At 38.6% G+C, this 23252-nt stretch overlaps 1 protein-coding gene and 1 long non-coding RNA gene across 15 annotated transcripts in view; one reads left to right on the top strand and one right to left on the bottom strand.

Moving 5' to 3' along the window:
- LOC147912005 (uncharacterized) overlaps positions 1–14108 on the top strand; it is an 87926-nt gene extending 73818 nt beyond the window's left edge. For both annotated transcript variants that reach the window (XR_015550703.1, XR_015550706.1), the window contains 2 exons: positions 2263–2343; positions 13841–14108. This is a non-coding gene — a long non-coding RNA (uncharacterized LOC147912005). The remainder of the gene's footprint in view (positions 1–2262; positions 2344–13840) is intronic.
- The window catches only part of SCML2 (Scm polycomb group protein like 2), a 116295-nt gene that overhangs the window by 45182 nt on the left and 47861 nt on the right, over positions 1–23252 (bottom strand). For 7 of the 13 annotated variants that reach the window (XM_087427681.1, XM_087427683.1, XM_087427685.1 and 4 more), the window contains 6 exons: positions 21873–22087; positions 20179–20224; positions 17239–17307; positions 12523–12593; positions 10956–11190; positions 7723–7811 (listed from right to left, as the gene is read on the bottom strand). In XM_087427681.1, coding sequence (XP_087283807.1) covers positions 7723–7811; positions 10956–11190; positions 12523–12593; positions 17239–17307; positions 20179–20224; positions 21873–21875 — 513 coding nt within the window. In that variant the 5' untranslated portion in view covers positions 21876–22087. The remainder of the gene's footprint in view (positions 1–7722; positions 7812–10955; positions 11191–12522; positions 12594–17238; positions 17308–20178; positions 20225–21872; positions 22088–23252) is intronic. The other 6 variants (XM_087427689.1, XM_087427679.1, XM_087427688.1 and 3 more) reach the window with 1 other exon arrangement.

Here is a 23252-nt window from a genome sequence, read left to right as displayed (position 1 = left end):
ATTAATTCTTCTAAATTTCATGAATACTCTATCAAATTTACTCACATTAGTACAGCCATACAAATAATTAACAGAGGTCTGGAAGAAAAACAAATTTTTATTAAAAAAAAAAAATCAAAGGAACTGCTCTTTTTCCATAACATAGTAAATGAAAGGGCTTTATCTCAAAACAAGCTACCTCCAGATTTAGATAATCGGCAAAATGGTTCCCTCTGCCGTCCATGAAAGGTAATGATACAAAGTTGCTTTTAAATATGTTTTTAAAGAATATGGTTTGTCATCATCAGTTCTTGAATGACTTCCTAAGCACAAAGATATAATTTGCAAAAGCAATAGTTAAAATAAACAAGGGATCATTCTCTTTTCTTTTATTGTGAGAAAAAAATGATTCTGGTCTAGAAGGTGGCCAGTAAAGAATGCTGTTTTAACCTCCCTCCTTGCTTACATACAATATGGTTCTCCTTAAAGGCTATTTCTTCCCATATCCCACCAACACCAAAGCCAGTCGCAGCATAACCTGCATTACCCTTGTAGCCTCATGGTTCACTCTTTCCCTTTCTTCAGATCTTCACTCAAATGGCACCTTCTCAGCAAGACCTTCCTGGTCAACCTATCTAAAATGGCACCCTCCCTTCTCCTTAGCATGTACAACTATCAAACATAATATATATTTCATTTATTCAACATGGTTTATTATACATTTCCCCAGTAGAAGGTAAGCTCCATAAGGGTGGGAGTTTTCTGCTGCTTTGTTTATAGCTGTATTCCCAGAGTCTACCTCTGACCACAAACTCCTATCCTTAACTTCTACTTCCTTACTTTTAATCTACTACTTCTTTGATCTCATCAAGAATGGCTATTATTAAAAAGAAATAAAAAGTGTTGGAGAGGATGTGGAGAAAAATGAACCATCGTACACTGCTGGTAGGAATGTAAATTGGTACAGCCACTATGGAAAACAGTCTCAAGATTCCTCAAAAAATTAAAAATAAACTACCATACGATCCAGCTATTCCACTTCTGGGTACTTATCCAAAGAACACAAAAACACTAATTAAAAAAGATATATGCACTCCTATGTTCATTGCAGCATTATTCACAACAGCTAAGACTTGGAAGCAACCTAAGTGTCCATCAACAGATGAATAAATAAAGAAGATATGGCATGTGTGTGTGTGTGTGTGTATACACACACACACACACACACACACACACACACACACACAATGGAATATTACTCGGCCATAAAAAGGACGAAATCTTGTCATTTGCAACAACATGGATGGACCTTGAGGGTATTATGCTAAGCGAAATAAGTCAGACGGAGAAAGACAAATACAGTATGGTTTCACTAAGTTAAAAACACACACACACACACAGATACGGAGACCAGATTGATGGTTACCAGAGGGGAAGGGGGCAGGGGGAGGGCAAAAGGGGTAAAGGGGCACACGTGTACAGTGACAGATGGCAACTAGATTTTCAGTGGTGAAAACAATGCAGTCTATATGTAAGTCAAAATATGATGTACATTTGAAATTTATATAATGTTCTAAACCAATGTGACTTCATAAAAAAAGAAAGGAAGAGACAGAGAAAGAGAGAGAGAGAAAGAATTCTAGTCCTTTAACCTTCATTTATTTATAAATATTTACTGAGTGCCTACTACATGCCAGACACTACTAAAGGTTCTTGATATACATTAACTAGCAAAACAGACAACCCCTCCCATGTGGTGCTCACATGGTAATAAAGAGAAAGACAAGAAACATTAAAAAATAGCTAAAATATATTCTATGTTAGAAATGATAAGTACTATTCAAAAAAAGAGAGTGGAGCAGAGTAAGGGAGATCCAGCGAGTAATGTAGAGGAGGGGCTGTGCAATTTTAAATAGGGTAATCAGGACAAGCCTCATATGGAAGGTGACATGTGAGCAGAAACCTGAAGGAGGTGATTATTAACTGTGCAGTTATCTAGAGGAAGAGTGTTCTAGGCAGAAAGAACAGCCAGGGCCAAGACCCTAAAGCAGGAGACATGTCTGAAATGTTCAAAGAACAAGGAAACGAGTGTGGCTAAAATATAGTATACATACTAAGTGGGAGAGCAGGAAGAAACGAGGTCAGAGAAATAATGAGGAGTCATATCACGTAGAGCTGTGGAGGCCACTGTAAGGACTCTGGCTTTTACTCAGAGTAAAATGGGGAGCCCCTGGATGGTTTTAAGCAGAGGAGTGATATAATCTCACTTATTTTTTTTAAAAGGAACTCTGGTTGCTGTGTTGACTACAGACTATTAAGATTATAAATAAAGAGACCAATGAGGAGGCTACTGCAGTAATCCAGGTAAGAGATAAAGGCAGCTTGTACCAGTCTGATAGCAACGGAGATAACAAAAAGTAATTGAATTCTGAATATATTTTGAAGGTAGAGCCAATAGGATTTCCTTATGGACTGGATGTAGTGTGTGGAAGAAATAAGCACCAAGGTTTTTGGCCTGAGAAACTGGAAGGATAGCTGCCACTCCCTGAGATGGGAAAGGCTGCAGGTGGAGCAGTTCAAGAAGTCTATTAGACATCCAAGTGGGGATGCTGAGTAGGTAGGCTGGATATACAAGTCTGAGTTGGGAGCAAAACGTCTGGATAGGAAATACAAATCTGCAAGTCATATGAATATAAACTGTATTTAAAGCCAGGAATTAGAGGAGATCACCAAGGAATTAATACACATCAGAGTTTCTCAACCTTGGCACTATTACCATTTGGGGCCAGAACCTTCTGTTGTGGGGGCTGTTCTGTGCATTGTAGGATGTTTAGCAGCATCTCTGTTCTCTACCCACTAAATGTAAGTAGCACCCCCCCACACACAAAGCTGTGACAACCAAAGATGTCCCCAGACATTGCCAAATGTCCCCTAGGGGGAAAACTGCCCCCCTTCCAGGTTGAGAACCACTGATACAGATAAAGAAGAGAAGAGAACCAAACACTGTAACATTCTCTCACACCCTTTCACGTCCAGGTTATAGAGCATCATGTCACCACTTTCTTTTCAGCACCCAAAACCAACTTATTCCCTTATCTTTGTTCTGTTATCTCCAAACATTAGTTGAAAATCACCATCCACTTTACCTATTTATACTTAGTTGCTGAGCACTGCTGGAGAAAAGTCCCACATGCTTATTACATGTAGTGCCACACACACATTTAGTCTTCATCGTTAGCTGAACCCTCCAAAATACTGTCATGTGTCCCCAGGCTGTTCCTTCTCCCGTCTTACATAGCAGTCCAAACCTTTACTATTCGTCTTAAGACTAATAATGTGTCCTCATTATATGTTCATTATTTTATTTGTTAACTGATTTTCTCCCTAACCAGAGAGGAAGCTCTCTGCCTTAGTGTGGGAACATAGCAGACATTCAATCTATATATGAATCCTCCCCTCCAGCCTTTGTCAGTTTCCTATTTCACAGAGTAAAATGAGGCCATCAGGAATGAACTCTATCAATATTCTGCCCCCACAATTACATATTTAACTCTGAGGACACTTTTCACCTGGTTTTTAGTTCTTGTTAACGTAACTGACGAACTTCCTATCCACCAAATAGTCAAGAATTAGCTTTCCTCTTAACTGACCTCTATTAAGTACCTGATATGGGTACTTATACATCTAAAGGTGAGTGGGTATTTCTCAAGGTTCTAACCTTGACACTCCTCTCTTCTCCTTCTATATATTCTCTCGGGACTAGCTCATTCATGCTCAAGGCTTCCATCACTACTATTTAAGCTAAAAACTCCCAAATCCAAGTACCCAAGCCAAACCTTGTTTCTAGGTTCTAAAGACTTTACTTCCAACAGTCTGGTGGTAGTCATCCCTCTTCAAATTTCCCAAAGGCACCTCAACATGTCCAAAACTAAACCCATCTTCTTCTATATGTATTCATCTTCCTGTACTCCCCACCCTTTCTTCATTCATTTAACAAACAAGTATGTACCAGGACCTATTACAGGCAATGAAAATACAGACATGTTAACTGTTCAAAAGGAACTCTAGTCTAGGAAGCAAGAGACAGTGAAAATAACAATATAATCCAATACCTACAGAGATTGAGATACGCACAAGGTGCTACAGAATTATAAGAATGAAAAGGGGGAATGAGGGAAGGTATCTTAGAGGATTTAATGCCTGGCTCGAATCTTAAAAGAAAAATAGGAGTTAACCAAAGATAACCAGCTCTAAAAACGAACACGGTATCAACAGGCTATTATAAGCAATATAGAACATAAAATCCAAAGCAAGGAGGGGCAGCTGTAAACCAGATCATACAGCTCCTTAAAGGTCATATTAACAAACTTATACTTCATCCTGAGTGCAACCGGGAACTTCAAAAAAATTTTAAACAGGGGAATGACGTGGTAAGACTGTTGTGTCAGATATTTCTAGCAGTTGTATGGAAGGGTGAAGATAAGAGGCAGTCATAAGGCTAGTTGAACAGTCCAGGCAAGAGGAAAGCCTGCATGAAGGGCAGTGGTGGAAAGGTTAGAAAGAAGAGACATAACAAAGACATAATTAGGAAGCTAAGCACGTAGGCCTTCCTAGTTAATTGGCTATCCAGAGTCCAGAGTCAAGAAGTGGGGATTTAAGATGGCTCCTGGCCAACTTTCAAGAGTTGCTGAAAAGGGCACCCACAAATCAGTAAGAGTAAAAAAATAAATCCAATGCAAAAACAGGCAAAGGCTATAATCAGGCAATTCACAGAAAAATAAAAGGCCATTAAACACATTTTAAAAGCTCAATTTCACTGGTAACCAGTTCAATGCAAATTACAACAATGGGATACCATCCTCATCCTCACCTCCCAAAAAAAGATTCACAAAATTTTAAAAGATTGATAATATTCAATGTTAGTGAAGGTGTGGAAATACGAACATATCTATACACTAATAGTGGAGCATAGCTTGGAACACCCTTTTGGGATGCAATTTAACAATATATATCAACACTCAAAGCATACATTCCCTTTGAACTAGCAATTCTACTTCTACGAATGCAGCCATTCACACTTATACAAAAAACTCTATACAAGAATGCTCACTGTAGACAATTTAAACAAGAATATGGAGATAACCTAAACATCCATCCTTGGGGAGAGGTTAAATCAATTATGGTAATCCATACCACAGAAGAGTAAAATACAACCTCAAATACATATGAAAAGAAATGGAAAGATTTCCAAAATATGCATATTTTAGGGGAAAAACTAAATAACAAAACAATGTATTCCAATTTATGTTTAAAAAAATAAAAGCCCCGGGCCGGCCCCGAGGTGAAGCGGTTAAGTGCGCACGTTCCGCTGCTGGCGGCCCGGGGTTCGGATCCCGGGTGCGCACCGATGCACCGCTTGTCAGGCCATGCTGTGGCGGAGTCCCATATAAAGTGGAGGAAGATGGGCACGGATGCTAGCCCAGGGCCAGTCTTCCTCAGCAAAAAAAGAGGAGGATTGACATGGATGTTAGTTCAGGGTTGATCTTCCTCACCAAAAAAAAAAAAATTTTTTAATAAAATAAAATAAAAGTCCATATGTATTTATGGACACAGAAAAATGTCTGGAAGAACACAAAAAAAACTTCAATTTAGAGAGAAAAGTGGAATGGACAGGATAAAGGGACACTCATTTTTCACTCTAGCTAAGTGTTTAGTTTTATTTCTTCCCCCTACACAAACGTGAATTACTTTTATAATTTTAAAAATGAAAAACATAATGTGTATGACATGTGGCATGTAACTAGCTGATAAAGCAAAGTGATAAGTAAAATAGATCCAATGGCTTTTCTAAAGCCACAGCCCAAGCTATTAGGCATTTAATAAAGACTGCTGCTAAACATCTCTTTTGTTATTAGCTATTCTCATACATGCTTTACACATTGCCCAAAGGGCTTGCATTTGCCTGTGCCTCGTGCTGGTAGTGCAAGCCCACTTTCAGCATTCATGCTGCGCAAAGCTGCACTCAAAGAATTTTCTTAATGCAGGAGTCATTATTAATTGATGTTTCATATCCTTATGTCTTTAATCTTCTTCAAAAGTTTTTTAAAACTATGATCAATGTTTACCATTCCTGATATGAATAGTGGTAATAAAATTTAAGTGATTGAGAAAACAATCAGGAAAGAGGGTAAGAAATATTTTGACCCATAATTTAACTAAAACTTGGCTTTTATTCATTGTTTCTTAACACAGTGTACTCTTTTCAACATTTCTCAAGAGCATAAACAATTTTTGGAATTTTCCCTCTTCGTTATATAATCAGTATTTCCTTATAACAAATTCTTTCTGATGACTGTTTTTAACATTCTTTTTACTTCTGAAACCAAATCTCTCCAAGTAACTTTCGAGTGGTTTTTTGGCCCATCATCATCTTCTCCAATATCAAAGGGATGACTAACATAGCAAAGTGAGGAGAAGCTTCACTTCTGAAGGTAAATAAAAAATAGTAATGGAGGCCGGCCCAGTGGCGTAGTGGTTAAGTTCACACGCTCCGCTTTGGCGGCCTGGGGTTCACAGGTTCGGATCCCAGGCACAGACCTACACACCGCTTACCAAGCCATGCTGTGGCAAGCATCCCACATATAAAGTAGAGGAAGATGGGCATGGATGTTAGCCCAGGGCCAATCTTCCTCAGTAAAAGAGGAGGATTGGCAACAGATGTTAGCTCAAGGCTAGTCTTCCTCACCAAAAAAAAAAAAAAAATAGTAATAAACATTTGCTTCTAGTAGAACACCCCTTTCATATCTAAGGTCAAGAAAAAGGGTACTCATTTTGACTAGAGGGTGACTATAATTGAGTCTTTTTTATGACTTGCTGTTATGAGCTGAATTGTGTCCTACCCTCAAAATTCATGTTTAAGTTTTAACTCCCAGTACCTCAGAATGTGACTGAATTTGGAGATAGGGTCTTTAAAGAGGTAATTAAGTTAAAATGAGGCCATGAGGGTGAGCCCTAATCCAATATGACTGGTATTCTTGTAAGAGGAGGAAATTAGGACACAGACACACAGAGCATGAGAAGACACAAAGAGGAGATTAGCCATCTACAAGCCAAGGAGAGAGGCCTCAAAAGAAATCAAACCTGCCGACACCTTGATCTCAGTCTTCTAGCCTCCAGAGCTGTGAGAAAATAAATTTCTCTTGTTTAAGCCACTGTTATGGACTGAATAGTGTCCTCCCAAAATTCATAAATTGAAACCCTAACCCCCAATGTGACTGTATTTAGAGATAGGGCCTTTAAGGAGGTAATAAAGGTTAAATGAGGTCATAAGGGTAGGATCCTAATCTGATAGCACTGGTGTCCTGATAAGAAGAGGAAGAGAAACCCCAGATCCCTCTCCTTCCGTGCATGCACAGAGAAGAAGCCACATGAGGACACAGCAAAAAGGTGGCCATCTATAAGCTGAGGAGAGAGGCCTCACCAGAAACCAACCCCGATGGCACTTTGGTCTTGGACTTCTAGCTTCCAGAACTATGAAAAAATAAATTTCTGTTGTTTAAGCCACCCAGTCTGTGGTATTTTGTTATGACAACCCTAGGAGACTAATACACTTGCTAATCTAGTAATTTAAAAAGCATTTTTGCTTTTCCATGTCAGAGAAGACAAAGCATTTAATAAGCACTCCCATTAAAATAATAAAACCATAGCCCAGTTGACGGAAGCTTTTTATAACACCTTTCTTACCTTCTTAAAGAATGTTGCAGGTGCCATTTCAGATCCACTCAGCGTTCGTAAGAGGAACATTGGCCAAGAAGATGTATTCATCTGGTACCCTATTATATAAAATAAATCAGTATCATAAAAAAGCCTCCCTGTAATATTACAGCAAGTTAGTATAAAAATAGATTTCATTTACCATTCTCCTCCAGAGAATGATTTTCTAATTGAGGAACTCAGGAAATGGGCAAGAGGAGCAGATGCACCCTCCAATCAGTGCTACTGTACCCACTACATTGTTTGGCTACAGCGGGGGGTAGAAACTCTCATTTTAGAGAAGCCATTAGCTAAGGTTCACCAACATACATGTATATGTTGGGAATGGGCCACAATACTAGAGGTGATCCAAGCCAGAACCCAAGGAGAGCTTCCATTCCACACCAACAGCCACACAAGCAGGGCAAAGGCTGCAAAAGACTTCCTGCCCCTCATTTTCCTCAGAGCCCTTGCTTTATTTCCTTTCAGAAAAAGACAGTTTTCAGTCAAACTCAGCAAATATACACTTAACGATGGTGCATTTCACTGTATGTAAATTTCACCCCAAAAGAAAAAAACTGTAAACAAACATTGAACTCTAGTTAATGATATGCATGGTAAAGTATTTAGAGAAAATGTACTGACATCAACAACTTACTCTGAAATGCATTTAAAAATAAGATGGATTGATAAATTGATAGAAGGACAGATGAATAATTAAGTGATAAAGCAAGTACTGTAAAATGATAAGGTAGTGGGTATGTGGGTTTTCAGTGTAAAATTCTTTCACCTTTTCTGTATGTTTGAAATTTTTCATACAATATGTTAGGAAAAAGATAGTTGTCACTTTAGCAATCTTTATACACACTAAACATGATCTTCTTTTAGAACTTATATCAGATGCAATCAAAATAGACTCAATAGGTATCTTTTCTAGAGATCTCATCAATTAATGGTGAATATCACAGCATCTGGCACATGCAGCAGAGAACAGGGGTCTGCTAGTTTTACTGTTTTCTGGGGGCAATCTGTTTCATGCAACACTTGCCTGCCTTGATGCCAGAATTGGAGAGAACTTGGCATGCATCCCTGATGGATACATGCATTAAGATAGGGAGGCATATGAATCACTAACAACAGGTCCATGAATAGGACAAAATATGCAAAAAAGTTCAGATAGACAGTCATTCTATAATAATCTTATACTAAAACCCCCTTAATCTGACTAGGGAAATGATTGTTGCTAGAAAAAAAAGGGGGGAAGGGGTTTTGTTATATATTCTCTTATAATAAATCAATACTATTAGTGATATCTAATAAATAGTTATCCACAGCACGGATTTTCCAGACTGTGGTTAGACTATTGCATAAGATTCATTCTTTGGTCCTTATGCCTCTCTCTTAACCTCCATCTTATTCTATTACATTATGCATTATGATTGTGCTTAATTTAACATTTTTTTTAATTCTGTAATTGCCTAAAGTCAAACATAAATTAAAAGGCCAAAAATAGATGAAAGTGCATGTAAAAAATGCAAACACAGATAAAACTAATCTATGATGTTAGGAAGTCTGGACAGTGGTTACCTTTGGGAAGGGGGAAGTTATGACTGGAGATCAGCAGGAATGGGGCTTCTGGGGTGCTGATAATGTTCTATTTCTTGATTTGGGTGGTGGTTATACAGGTGTGTTCATTTATAAGCTGTACACTTATGATTTGTATACTTGTCTGTTTGTATGTTAAAACTTAAAAATCTTTAAAATAATAACCTTTAAGGTTTAAATAAATAAACCTTTCAAAAAGGAAAATTAAATAAGTTGTGTTATATTAAAATGGGAAATAAACTATTCAAAAGCACCTAATGAGCGAATTGGCAAAAATCATGTATTTTTTATATGTACTGTCAAAATATATACTAATCAGCACACATTGCTATGTATTTCATATTTTTAATTAATACAGTAAACTCAAAGTAATCTGAAAAAAGAATGACCATAGATTTGGCTATGTGTTTGAAATGCTGACAATCACAATAGCTGCATTTCCTTTAAAGAAAATACAAAAACATATTATCATATTGCAAACAGAGACATAAAATACAAACAGGGAAGTATCAAGCTTCAGGTTTACACTTACATCTCTTATAGAACTCTGTATGATCAAAGAAATATTACAAAAATAAACAACAAAAACGTGAATGACATGAAGAAAGAAAAGAAGGCAAAAAGCAGAAAACACACACAACCTAAACCATCTTCTTGGAATAACGCATCTCCGATTAGATTTTTTTAAATATTTTAAACCAAATTAGGAATAATTAACCATTAGAGCAAGGACAGTATAAAAAGGTATTGCTGAAAGAGTGGTTATTATTAATATCTTAAATTTTGGGTTGTCAGGGAATTTTTTACCAGTAGAAGACAAAAAATCCATTCTCTCATTCTGCTTTATAATAGAGAATTTTCATTTTCAGTATTATAAAGAAGAAACAAATAAAAACCAATACCCACCATTCACTCAGAATTGTAGGAATGATAAAATAAACTAAATCACTTATTTTCTAAAGAATATCATGGTATGCCTAAGTATTTAAAAAGAAAAGTTTTGTCCCAAATTAGAGTCACATACTTTTTACCTTTTAAAAACTTGGCCAAAATTGAGAGCTTTGTACTTAAAAACCTTTGCTGAAAAGTTCCATCCATCTCTTCCTTTTCAAAGACCTAAAGGTACTGACTCCTACCTGTCTCTATAAGTTCTTCCCACTATAGGTGTAATGTAATTCCCAAGTCTGAAACTAGAGTCTGGATGTGGAATCATACCCTTCCCCTGTGCTCACCCCCATACTGAACATGCTGAATGGCTCAGTGGACAATACTGAGGGAGTAAGTGACTTGTATCAAAATGCTACAAACTTCACCTAAGAAGGGTTTCTGAATCTGCATGTGTAATCTAGTAGAGCTGCTTTTGACATTCCAAGCTTGAAGACAGCATGAGTCTTGCCCTGGAGTGGGGAACCTTCAACAAACATATGCCAAATGTGTACTCAAGTGAAACTCTATAACATATGGTACTGAGTTCCTCTCTCATACATTCTCCACAGTAACCACCTAACCATCAATTTGCAAGAAAGCCTAGAAGAGATTTTTAAAAGATCACTTAAAACTATTTCTACTGAATATTACAGTAGCAAGAACATATTATTTTAAAAACTGTGTATCCTTACCCAGTGGAGGCTGAAGTAAGTCCCCTTCCTTTTCACATGTCCCAACAGGCTGTATGTCTGGAGAATCAACGAGCCTCCAAAAATCATTTCTGTTGTCACTACCGTCCAGTCTTAAACGTAGCCTGGCACCAGTAATTCCTACGACCGTGGCAATACATACTGAAGTCACATTGCGAGGGTCATAGGCTTCCAATTTCATACCAACTTTGAAGTCATTAGCCGGTGGAATCTTGGACTACATATTTATATACAAATAAAATTTTGTTAGGATGCGTCAACTATAAGAAAAACAAATGGTCAGTTATGTTACAAGAATACCTGAGGAACGTTTTAAGCAACAGTCACAGCAGATAATGAGCAAAGTAAGAGCTGTGTATAAGGGTCAAGAAAAAGATCTCCAAATCCTCTCCTTGGCTTGACATGCAGCATAAAACCACTGCCCACTGCTGGTCTTACTCATCTGCCCACTTCCAGGCAATCCAAATACAGCCTCTAAAATGCACCCTGAGGGGCTTTCTAAAATAAGAATCTGGGGGGCCAGCCAGGTGGCACAAGCAGTTGAGTGCGCACGCTCCACTGCGGCAGCCTGGGGTTCGCCGGTTCGGATCTCAGGCGTGCACCAACGCACCGCTTGGCAAGCCATGCTGTGGCGGCATCCCATATACAGTAGAGGAAGATGGGCGTGGATGTTAGCCCAGGGCCAGTCTTCCTCAGCAAAAAGAAGAGGATTGGCAGATGTTAGCTCAGGGCCGATCTTCCTCACAAAAAAAAAAAAAAAGAAGAATCTGATTAGGCTATTCTTCTTGAAATGAACCCACCAGCAGCTCACCACTGCCTAAGATAAAGTCCAAGTCTAGAGTACAGTTTAAAAGCCCCCCCACACCTTTAACCTCATTCCCACATTGTGTTCCAGCCACTCCATGCCATCCCTCAGCACTTAGGTTCTTGTACACCCATGCGTCTTTGCTTTGGATGGTCTGTCGGCCTGGAATATCCTTCCCCTCATTGCAACCATCTCGGATAGCACCTCTTCTGTGAGCCCTCCCAGTACAGAGTTAACACACTTCTCATAATTAATTATTTACATGTCTGTCTTTCCCTCCAGATAGGTAGTCATAAGGACTTAGTATACCTGACAGAGTAAATTCTTTTTTTTTTTTTTTGTGAGGAAGATTAGCCCTGAGCTAACATCTGTTGCCAATCCTCCTCTTTTTCGCTAAGGAAGACTGGCCCTGGGCTAACATCCATGCCCATCCTCTTCTACTGTATGAGGGATACCTGCCACAGCATGGCTTGGTAAGCGGTGCGTAGGTCCGCGAGGAATGCGAACCTGTGAACCCTGGGCTGCCAGAAGCAGAGCATGCGAACTTAACCACTACGCCACTGAGCCAGCCCCATGAGTAAATTCTTAGTGAATGAATGCAAAGAAACCATCTGGCTCTTAAGTGGCACTATCATCAATCCCACTATCTCCTCACACTACCAGAACCTAACAATCAAACAGACACCCTTTGACAAGTTAACAGTTTACGTTAATATATATAACATCTACAGAATTTTGGCATACCTGTCTGAAACACTCTGAAGGAGCACTTAAAGATCCAGTCTCTTTCAAGTAATTGTCCCACTGGAAATCATCTGGAAAAAAAACATGTACAAAATAGTTTTTTAGTATATACAATATGTATACTAACTTTCAGGAATAAAATGGGTTTTAGTTTCCTACTTTAAAAAAAAAAATACTTCCTAAAGAGCAGATTCAAACTTCCTCATCTACATTTGATTACCAGCATGGAAATTACAAAGCAGACAACTTCCTGATAATAATGGCTCTGATATAAATTACAATCCAGATCCTTTCAATGTAATGACTACAGCACAGGGACTCTAAAAATGTGGACTCGAGAAACAACTAAAGGACTTTTTACAGAGTAATAGCAAATTCTACTCATCTGTCTCTAATATAAATTTACTAAAAACGTGTTTTTATCATTTCATCCCATTACTGTGAAGGCACTTCTTTGTTTTTCATGGAGAGCTAAAAGTGTTTAGGTGTGTGAGCTAACAGAATTTTACCATCCAGGGTGTTAAAAATATGGTGGCAGAACAAAGCAGTAAACCAGTCATCGGTGCAGTCACTGATATGGATTATTTTAATGATCTACATTTTCTACAAACTCTTGCTGACTTTTCCCTCACTTAGTCTTCATGGTATTTTTTAATGCTAGAGGAGGTCAGAAAGCAGTGTACTTTGCCTGGCTTGAACACTTCAATTCACTGTGCTAATCAGACTGCCAAGACACTGAGAGAAAGACTTGATAGCAGTTATTAAAGGTACTATTAATTCATACAAAGTTTAATTCTTATCAACCATGAGGTTTTCCTATACTCGTTTAATTTCTTCACTATAAAAATAACGGGTTTGACAGTTCCCCTTCCTGCAAGAATCTGCATTTACCGGCCTCTTATATATCCTTCAAAGGATATAACACTTAGACACACATACACACACACAAATGGAGTGCTGATAAATGTTTAACAACCAGCTTTCCAGAAAATACAAACAAAAAAAGCCTGATGGGTAGTGTTTGCGGATTTCTGTGGTGTAAATACTACCAGTATGGTGATTGCAAGGTGCCAAGGCGAAGTCACCAACCACAAAGGTGGCAAGACATGTGCACAACTGGCTTTCCCAAGCCAGTGTGAGCCAGCTTTAGCACACCACCATTATGTGTGTGTATGCACTTATATGTATATATACATGTGTTATATATGGTATTAAGTGTCTTACATAACACTGTACACCCTACTTTTTTTTTAACTTAACAATAAATCTAAGAGATTGTTACATTGAAAAAAAATACTGGGTTTAATTCTACTTTCAGATGATGTGAAGCGAGGACTACCACAGTGCTGAAAGGCATGGAGCAGAATGTCAAGAATATGGGCTCTGGAGTCGAACCTGCCTTCTTCCAGTCCGGCTCTGCCTCTTACTAGCAATGTAACCCTGAGAAGAAGGCGTTTCACTTTCTCAGCCTCAGTTCCTTCATCTATAAAGTGGGGAAAGTAATATATATGGTGACAGATATTTTGAGAATTAAGTGAAGCAGCATACATGTAAGTCACTCAATAAATGGTATGTGTTATTATAAAACTAAAGGTCATGGTTGTGACTAAATTTATGAATACTGAATAGCTTTGTCAAAAAGGAAAACTGAGATCCATGGCTCTAAAATTAAACTGACCAGGTTATTTTAATGACCTCCTAAGCACTAATCTGACAATCAGAAGACCCAAGTTTCTAACTGAAGCTCTACTGCCATATGATCTTGGAGAGCATTAAAAAAGAAAGAACACAAAACACGAATGGGGGTAAAAATCTGAATAAGATGTTAAGCAGCTAATATTCCAGGGAGAAAGGAGTGTAAGTTGAACGTAATGACTGGAAAACTAAAGCCATTTCACAATTATACCCCCAAAAACTAAGAGTCTTCCATAAACCAATTACACTTGTAAAATTTTTCAATGACAATGGAAAATAATCCATCTCTCTAACACAATTTTTTTTAATATTCTATCATCATGTGTCTCTGAATGGGCTGTCATTTGAGCCAGCAAATCCTTTATACTGGTGTTCTGTAACATAAACATTTCCCATCACATTGCTAGCTAATGACCATATGTAGCATTTAACCATTGGAGCCTTAATTTTTTTTCTTTATTCATAAGGCAAAATTTTTAGTCTTCAAAACTGTTCAGCTTGGCTGCCTATGTGCTGAAACTCTACTAGTAACATAGGGGAAACACACAGCAACAGGCTTTACTAATTTAGATTTGACACCTCTAAAACACCACCACAGCTGGAATTCCTGACCAGGAGGCAAAATAGTCAGAAAGTCTTAGCCAAGCCTGAGGTCCTAGTCTGCCTCTGCATCTTATCCTCATTGAGTGACTGGGGGTTATTATCTCTCAGAAAAGAGGCCTGGGAACTGACAGGTTTGTTCATGAGACAGGTGTACATAAATAACCTTGTGATCTGATTGTTATTCGCACATGTCCATGGTCCTTGTTTGACTTGTACTCTATTCTAGTCCATACATTGGCCCAAACACCTTTTAGCAAACTGAACACAATCTATATGAGCCCCTCTGGTCTTCTCTAGAGCAAATCAGAATTCTAATGTCTTCCACCAGCACTAGGCTTGGGTTCAGAGGCTATGTAAAGAAGACGGGGAAAATATCTAGAACTGGAAGCTTCTCAGCTAAATGATCAGCATCCACTACTTCATAGCACTTATCACAAAATGTAACTGGGCATTTGTTTAATGTCTGTCTTGCCCTCTAAGCTCAAAGAGGGCAGGAATCGTGTTTGTCTCATTCATCACTGCATTCCTATAAAAGGTGACCAGTATGTGCCAAGCACTGTCCTAGGTACTACAGATGTAGCAGTTAATAAAACAGACAAAAATCCTGGCTCTCTTGAGCTTACCTTCTAGCAGTCACTCACTGATTTCTAAGATGAGATGTTAGGGTCAGAGCCCTGAGAAATATCTGCAGATGTCTGTCAATTCAATTAAGTAATATCATTTTTTTAATCAAAAGTTTGAAAATTTTGAAAAGTTACTAGTTTCGACCTTTAAGAATATATTTTTTAAATCTATTTTTATGAAATTTCCAGAATACGCAAATCTATAGAGACAGAAAGTAGGTAAGTGGTTGCCTAGAGCTGGAGGAGGGGAGAGGCACTGGGGGTAAAATGGGGAGTGACTGCTAACTGGGTATAGGATTTCTTTTTAGGGTGATGAAAATGTTCTAAAATTAATTGTGGTGATGGTTGCACAACTCTGAATATACTGAGAATTACTGAAATGTATACTTTAAATGGGTGAATTGTATGCTATGTGAATTGTATCTCAATAAAACAGTTATATTAAAAAAATGGATAGGAATTTGTAGGAATGAGGAAGAAGGTTCTAACCCAATGAACCTAATGGCCTCCATTTCCTTGGAGGGTTTTGGGGTTGGAGAGAAGAGCTGAAGAACAAATAAGGCCAATGGGAAAGAGAGCGAAGGAAGCACTGAGGACCCAGCTACAGTGAAATAGAATGATTCCATGAGGATTACCTCTACAGGCAATCTTCCTGTAGAACAGAAAGTCATGGGTGAACTACTCCAAGAGTGGGGCTGGCAGGGCAGGTACAACAGAAAGACAAGGAGCAAGAGGTTTGCCTAGAAATCTCTGGTAAACAGAGTAAGTTTGCTACCGTATTATTTTATCCAGCCTTCTGCATGCATATGACTTATTTTCTCATTTTCCTTAAGAGTAGGTGCAATAGGGGGCCGGCCTCGTGGCGTAGCAGTTAAGTGCACGCGCTCCGCTGCTGGCGGCCTGGGTTCGGATGCCGGGTGCGCACCAAGGCACCACTTCTCAGGCCATGCTGTGGCAGCGTCCCACATAAAGCGGAGGAAGATAGGCACAGATGTTAGCCCAGGGCCAGTCTTCCTCAGCAAAAAAGAGGAGGGTTGGCATGGATGTTAGCTCAGGGCTGATATTCCTCACCAAATAAAAAGAAAAAGAGTGGGTGCAACAGGTCAGGTTCTATCTCTTGACTCTGATGCAGTGCTATACATATGCTGTTCACAATAAGGAACTTAAAACATGAATTAATAACTCAGGGTTAATAAAGCTAACATTTACTGAACATTTACTATATGCCTAGGTATTATTATATTAAGTGCTTTACATTCATTTTCTTTATTTAATTCCAATAGTTCCACGAGATAAGTAGTATTATCTCATGCTACAGAAAAGAAAAAAGAGACTAAGAACTTAGAGTAATTTGCCAGTAGGGTCACAAGGCCAGTAAAGAATGAGGCCAGGATTCTAGAACAGGTCTGTCAAACCTCCCAATGCCTAAGCTTTTATCCACTGAACCATCAAAAAACGGACTTTCACATTGACTCTGTTAGAAGAGTTTTTATTAATAATCAAATTATTTTAAATTGGTAATACATGGTAATTAATAACTAGATATCTTTAATTTGGCAAACTTTGCATTGAAATACATGGCTATCTTTTTACTTAATCCCATACCAATTTATCTCTAAGTAAAACGAAAGAAAATTTTTCAAAATCAAATACTATTTTTTGACCTTTCCTATTATTTAGATTTTATATTTATAGGAGTTTACTGTACATAGACTATACCAAAAGCAGTAAGAAAAGAGTTCATATTAACACTGAGGAAGAAAAATATGGTGTATTGGACTACTTTAAAACCTACCATTTTGTACAGAAGATGTGCCTGAATGAGGAGCTTTCTCTTGATTCTCCTTCTTGACATCCATTGAATCTAAAAAAAAAGCAAAAAGAAAACAGTGAACAATACTGAAAAGCCACAGCCATAGTCTGAAAGAGCACTTAGAAAGACTATAAACTAAAACTATTTTATAATAGGAGCCAGTTTTAATTTTATAATTAATATCCTCATTTTCTGCATAGGACTTCACTTTCTAATATACTATGCACCTTATAATTTGCTCCTTTATTTTGTTTATTGTATGTCTCACTCCACTCAAATGTAAGCTCCAAAAGGACAGAGATTTATTTATTTTACTTTGTCCATTTAGTTCACTGCTGTATCCTCAGTGCCTAGAACAGGACCTGGCATGTACAACACCCTCAAGCATTTTTGTTAGATGAATGAATGAACAAACCACAAGGAGCTGAGCTGATCCTTACAATGTTTAAATTAACATGCCCTAGAAATAAAGTGGATACTTTTGAGAGTTTAAAATATAACAGGGAAGGGGCTGGCCCGGTGGCGCAAGCTGATAAGTGCACACACTCCGCTTCGGTTGCCCAGGGTTCGCAGGCCCGGATCCCGGGCACACACTGACACACCACTTGTCAAGCCATGCTGTGGCAGCATCTCATATAAAGGAGAGGAAGATGGGCACAGATGTTAGCTCAGGGCCAGTCTTCCTCAGCAAAAAAAAAAAAAAGAAAAAAAAAAAGAGGAGGATTGGCATTGGATGTTAGCTCAGGGCTGATCTTTCTCACACACAAAAAAAAACATAACAGGGAAGCTAGAATACAATGTAATTCAACGAACTAAGCAGTGTCTTCTCTGCACCAAGCTGAGGAGATCAAACAGTGCTGGATCTTGTGACTTCACCAAATCTGATGTTATATTATTTCATCCACATATATTACAGTATGTATCTCTTAAAGGACTCATTTTTTAAAAATTAATCATAATACTGGTATTATGCTGAAAAAAATTAACCATAATGTCTTAATATCATCAAAAAAGCAGTGTTCATATTTCTCCACTTGTCTTAATTATTTTAAGTATGTCTGTCTGAATCAGGACCCACATAAAGTCTATACATATTAATGGTCAATATAGCTCTTAAGTTTTTTTTATCCATAGGCTCCTCCTCCTCTTTTTTTTTCTGCTTCCCCTAGCAATTTTCTTGCTGATGATACCAGTTAGTTTTCTAGTCTGGATTTTGCTGACTGTCTCCTCATGGTGCCAGGTTCTTCTGATCCTCATATTTTCTCTAAATTGGTATTGGTATTTCCATCCAGAAGAGCTTAATCAAATTCAGGTTTGGTTTTTTGCGGGGGTGAGGGGGTGTGGAAGATGACTTCACAGGTGGTGGTGTGTACTTCTCACAGGAGGCTCATAATATCTAATTCTTTCTTTTTTTGTGACATGCGCAGCCATGAATGGCTATTGCCTAGATCCATTAGTTCATTAGAGGTTGCAAAATGGAGGTATGCTAATTTTATCATCCTGTCTTTATTAGCCAGAAAACTTCTATAGACAAAAACCTCCCCTCTTCAACAATTTAACTAACCTGAGGTACAGACCACATAGGGAAGTCACAATCAACGCTTTATTCTTTTCCTTTATTTTCTAGTTTTCAAAACAATGAGTTGGATCCCTAGCATTCTCCACAAATAACCAATAACATTTGTTTTGTTTTTTAGTATCATTATGAACTCATGGATTTAACCATACTTGATGTGTTTCCATCTATTGCTGTTTTACCCTTATTGATGCTTGAACTGTCAAGTGATAAGCTTCTTAAAGAAGGATCTATAAGTGATGCCAGGTATACCATTTAAGGTAACAGATCTACTTTCTGGTTAAGACTGAGTGACTTTTCAAGATATATGAACACTTGAGGGTCTGGGACATATGGGCTGCTTTCTTTCTTTCTTTTTTTTTTTTTGGTGAGGAAGATTGGTCTTGAGCTAACATCTGTTGCCAGTATTCCTCTTTTTTTTCTTCTTCTTTTTTTTTTTTTCTTGAGGAAGATTTGCCCAGAGCTAACATCTGTGCCAATCTTCCTCAATTTGATATGTGGGTTGCTGCCACAGTGTGGCTTTATGATAGTGTATGTCCACGCCTGGGATTCAAATCTACAAACCTGGACCGCCAAAACAGAGCACAATGAACTTAACCACTATGCCACAGGGCCAGCCCCTATGGGCTGCTTTCTGTTTAAATGATTTGACTAGTACAAAGAAAATATACATTTATATCTATTAAATAGTTCTACAATAAGATTTTCTAATAGGAAAGAAACTGTAAAGGCATGGAAAGAAACTGTAAAGGCATGGTTCCTGCTCTAGAGAAGCTAAGAGTCTTGTTACAGAGACTACACGAAACTAATCACTTGACAAAACTGAGAACAGAGGACAAGATTCAGCATTCAGCCAGAGAAAAAGTCATGAGAGACACATGACTTGAACTGGGTCTTGAAGGAAGACCAGGATTTTGGATGGCAAAGGTGTGGAGAATGTATTAGGGAAAAGAAAATACAACTCAAAACAGAGAGTGCAAATGAGTGAGGCATATTCATGGGACAGTGAGCAGACTTCTCACTAGAGCAAGACAGGATGAAGCATTTTTTAATCACTCATATTAGAGGTAGAAGATTTGGATTCTGATTTTGGCTTTGTTACAGATTGTTATATGACCTGTTCACTTAACCTCCTGAGTGTCAGTTTTCTCATTTATAAAACTAGAAAGGGAAGACAAGATTACTTTTCATAGCTATTCAGTTTTAAAATTTCAATTCCAAGCACCTAACATCTCCTATAACTTTATTTTGAAAAAGGCTTTTTTTCAAAAGTTCAGTCTACCAGAAGATACTCATTCCAAACGAATAACTAAAAATATTATCATCTTTAGACAAGTAAATCTTACCTTCATTCGCTGTTTGTCCCATGATATCCCTTTCTGGTATTCTTTCCTACAAGGAGAAAAATTAATTAATGCCTCCTTTTAGCACAATACATTTGGTAGTATTATCTGAAGGGTAGTATTACTAGAAATCAGTTAGAGAATTAGATCATTTTCATCTCTTTCCCTTGAATAAAAAAATGGTAAGTTCAGTAGATTATTAGTTGCCAGGGTCTGCAGGAACAGGGACTGGGGAGTGACTGCTAATGGGTATGGGTATGGGTAACAGGTTTCTTTTTGGGGGCGATGAAAATGTTCCAGAATTAGATAGTGGTGATGGTTGCACAGTCTTGTGAATACCCTAAAAACCAGTGAATTGTACACTTTAAAAGGGTGAATTTTATGGTTAAATGAATAAAAAAGAGCAGATGGAACGAATATTGAAATGAACATATAAACAGAGGCAGACTGGTTTTTCCATAGGGGTGAGTGACAGTGGGGAAGAGCTGTCCCTCTACTGGACATAATTCATTTGCATGTCTATAGACTAGAATTATTTTGCTTTGCTATCAATTATCTAAAACTTATACAGTTGTAAAATAACTCCCATAGAATCAGAAGAAGATAAGCCAGAAAGGTGTGCTCTAGACAATGCAATTTTCCATTGAAGCACAAAATTTTCCCTGCATGTTGTGTGAAATAAATATTCTTCCATCTGTTCAAAAAAAAAAAAAAAAGAGCAGATGGAAAGTTGGTAGAGTTGGGATTCAAACTGAGGCCTATCTCAAAAGCCCACTTAAGCCCATGTTACTGAGAAGTGGAAGAATGATGACTGTGTCGGTGAAACTTGTAAGAACTGCAAGAGTCAAGTCTTCTAACAAGACAACTACTTGTTAGAAGGTCTCTCTATTTTGAGCCACTAATTCATTCATTAATTCAAACTTTTCCTGCATGTCCTTGATACGCCAGGCACTCTACAACAAAGATAAATAAACATTGGTCCCTGCCCTCCAACAATTCCATCTAGTTAGAAATAGGCATATGAACAAAACACAACATGAGTGCTATAAAGGAGGTACGTACATGGAAATACATAATATGGCAAAAGGATATCTATCTCCCATTACTCTGTGTGCCTGTAGTCAGAACATGATGATATGTATAATGGAGGGTAATTTGTTATTTAAAAGAAGCCTATGGAGAATACATTCATTAAGCCACCCAGAACATCTTCTGCACCTCTGACTCAACGGACTTACATTTAAGCATCACCTCCCCCAAACTTCCTCCTTCTGACATTTTTGTTTCTCTTACTAACACCACTACAGTTCCAGGTACTTGGCCTTAAAACCCCAGGTATGATTGAATGTGAGGTTTTCTTTTTCACTCACACATTCAATCAGTGGCCAACATGCACTCTCTCACTTCCCTTTCCCCTGCCACTAACTGGTTTACACTCTCATTAGCTCCTGCTTGATCTAACACCATAGCTGCCTAACTCATCTTGCCACAAGGGTCTTTCTCCACCCCAACCTACCTAATACATAATGCCAGACATATAGTTTTCTGCCCAAATCACCCTCTTGCTTCAATAATCTCAATGACTACTGAACTGAACAAAAAAATCTTCTGTGGAGCATATTTAAGGCCCCTCACAATTTCAGAGCCAGCTGACATCTATTGCCTACAGCTACCCTGTGGCCTAGCCCAAAACTCACCATGTTGCTCTATCTGCATAGAAAATCTTTTCCTCTTCTTCTGCTTCTTGAAATTCTATCCATCCTTTAAGGCCTAATGCAATAGGCCTTAATTGCATAAATGCAATCTCCTTCTTGAAGCCTTTCTTGTTCCTTTCTCTATCACCACCATCTGTTTCCAGGTGTGATCCAGTCATTTTATAACAAATATTTACAGAATTCTTATGTGCTTGGTGCTGTGTGGACAGAAGATACACAATCTACTACAAAAGAGCTGGAAATCTAGTGGGAGAGACATATTAACAAATAATTATTGAACAAAGCAGAATAAAATATAGGCTTTATTAAGAGAGGTAAGAGTGGTGCTCTGTGGGAAGATAGAAGGCACAATTAATTGGAAATATAAAAGAACCGTTCTCAAAGGAAGTGGCACTTGAACTAGTCCTTTAAAGAAGGACATTTCAATGATTAGAGAAGACAAGAGAGGAATTTCAAACTGAAGACACAAAATGAGTTGAGACTAAAGAGGCTCCTGCCTCTCCTACTTGATCATGAAATGCCTGAGTTGCTCAGGTTCCTTCTGGGCTCTCATCTCCCTTTAGAGTCCCTCAGGGCCAATGGCTTCAGGAGCCATCCATACACAGAAGACTCACAAAGCATTACCTCCCCTTCCCAGACATCTCCTCTGAAAGTCAGATTGGAATAATTAAAAGGATTGAATATCTGATATCACTGCTAGGGTGTTGTCAATTAAGGATTATAGCCTAGCGCCTAAGGAAAAGGACAAAGTGAGGAGGAGTGACGTCAGCATCATGGTGGAGTGAGCTGTTCCTTTAGTCTCTCCCCCCTGAGATACAACCAAAAGGACATTCATTAACCAACAGAGGATACCCACACAACACAACAGGACATCTGAGAGATCCACACAGCCATATGTCTGAAGGTAGGGGTACTGAATCCCTAGGAAGCAGTGGAAGGAGGTGAGCACATCTTTTCCCCTGCTCCAGCAGCAGCGATCTAAGTCGTGGGTCCTCATGCAGCAGTGGCGCATGACTCTAAGAGGAGGCGGAGGAACAGGCAGGCCTCTGCAGTAATGCTTTCGCTTTCAGAGCTGCATTCCAGCCCGTGGGAACACTCCACACCAAGGCAGCTTAGCCACTGCATGGGCACCCCCATCAAGCCCAGCAGCCCAGGCGGGCTGCCAGTGAGTGCAGAGCAGGCTCACACATGTGAAAGAAAGCACCTCTCCCCTCCCCTCCTGCCTGGTGCACCAGCTCCACCGGATGGCCAGGGCAGCAGATCCACACCAGAGCACCTGCACCTGTGTGTGTGACCTGCCAAGTAGCGGTGGCCAGCAGGCAAACACAGAAGAGCCCTATAGGCAGAACTTCCAGCAGACAG

This window comes from Ceratotherium simum, chromosome X (assembly GCF_057802395.1).
Source record: "Ceratotherium simum simum isolate JZ-2026a chromosome X, ASM5780239v1, whole genome shotgun sequence".
NCBI lineage: Eukaryota > Metazoa > Chordata > Mammalia > Perissodactyla > Rhinocerotidae > Ceratotherium > Ceratotherium simum.
This window is presented reverse-complemented; position numbering and strand designations above follow the sequence as displayed.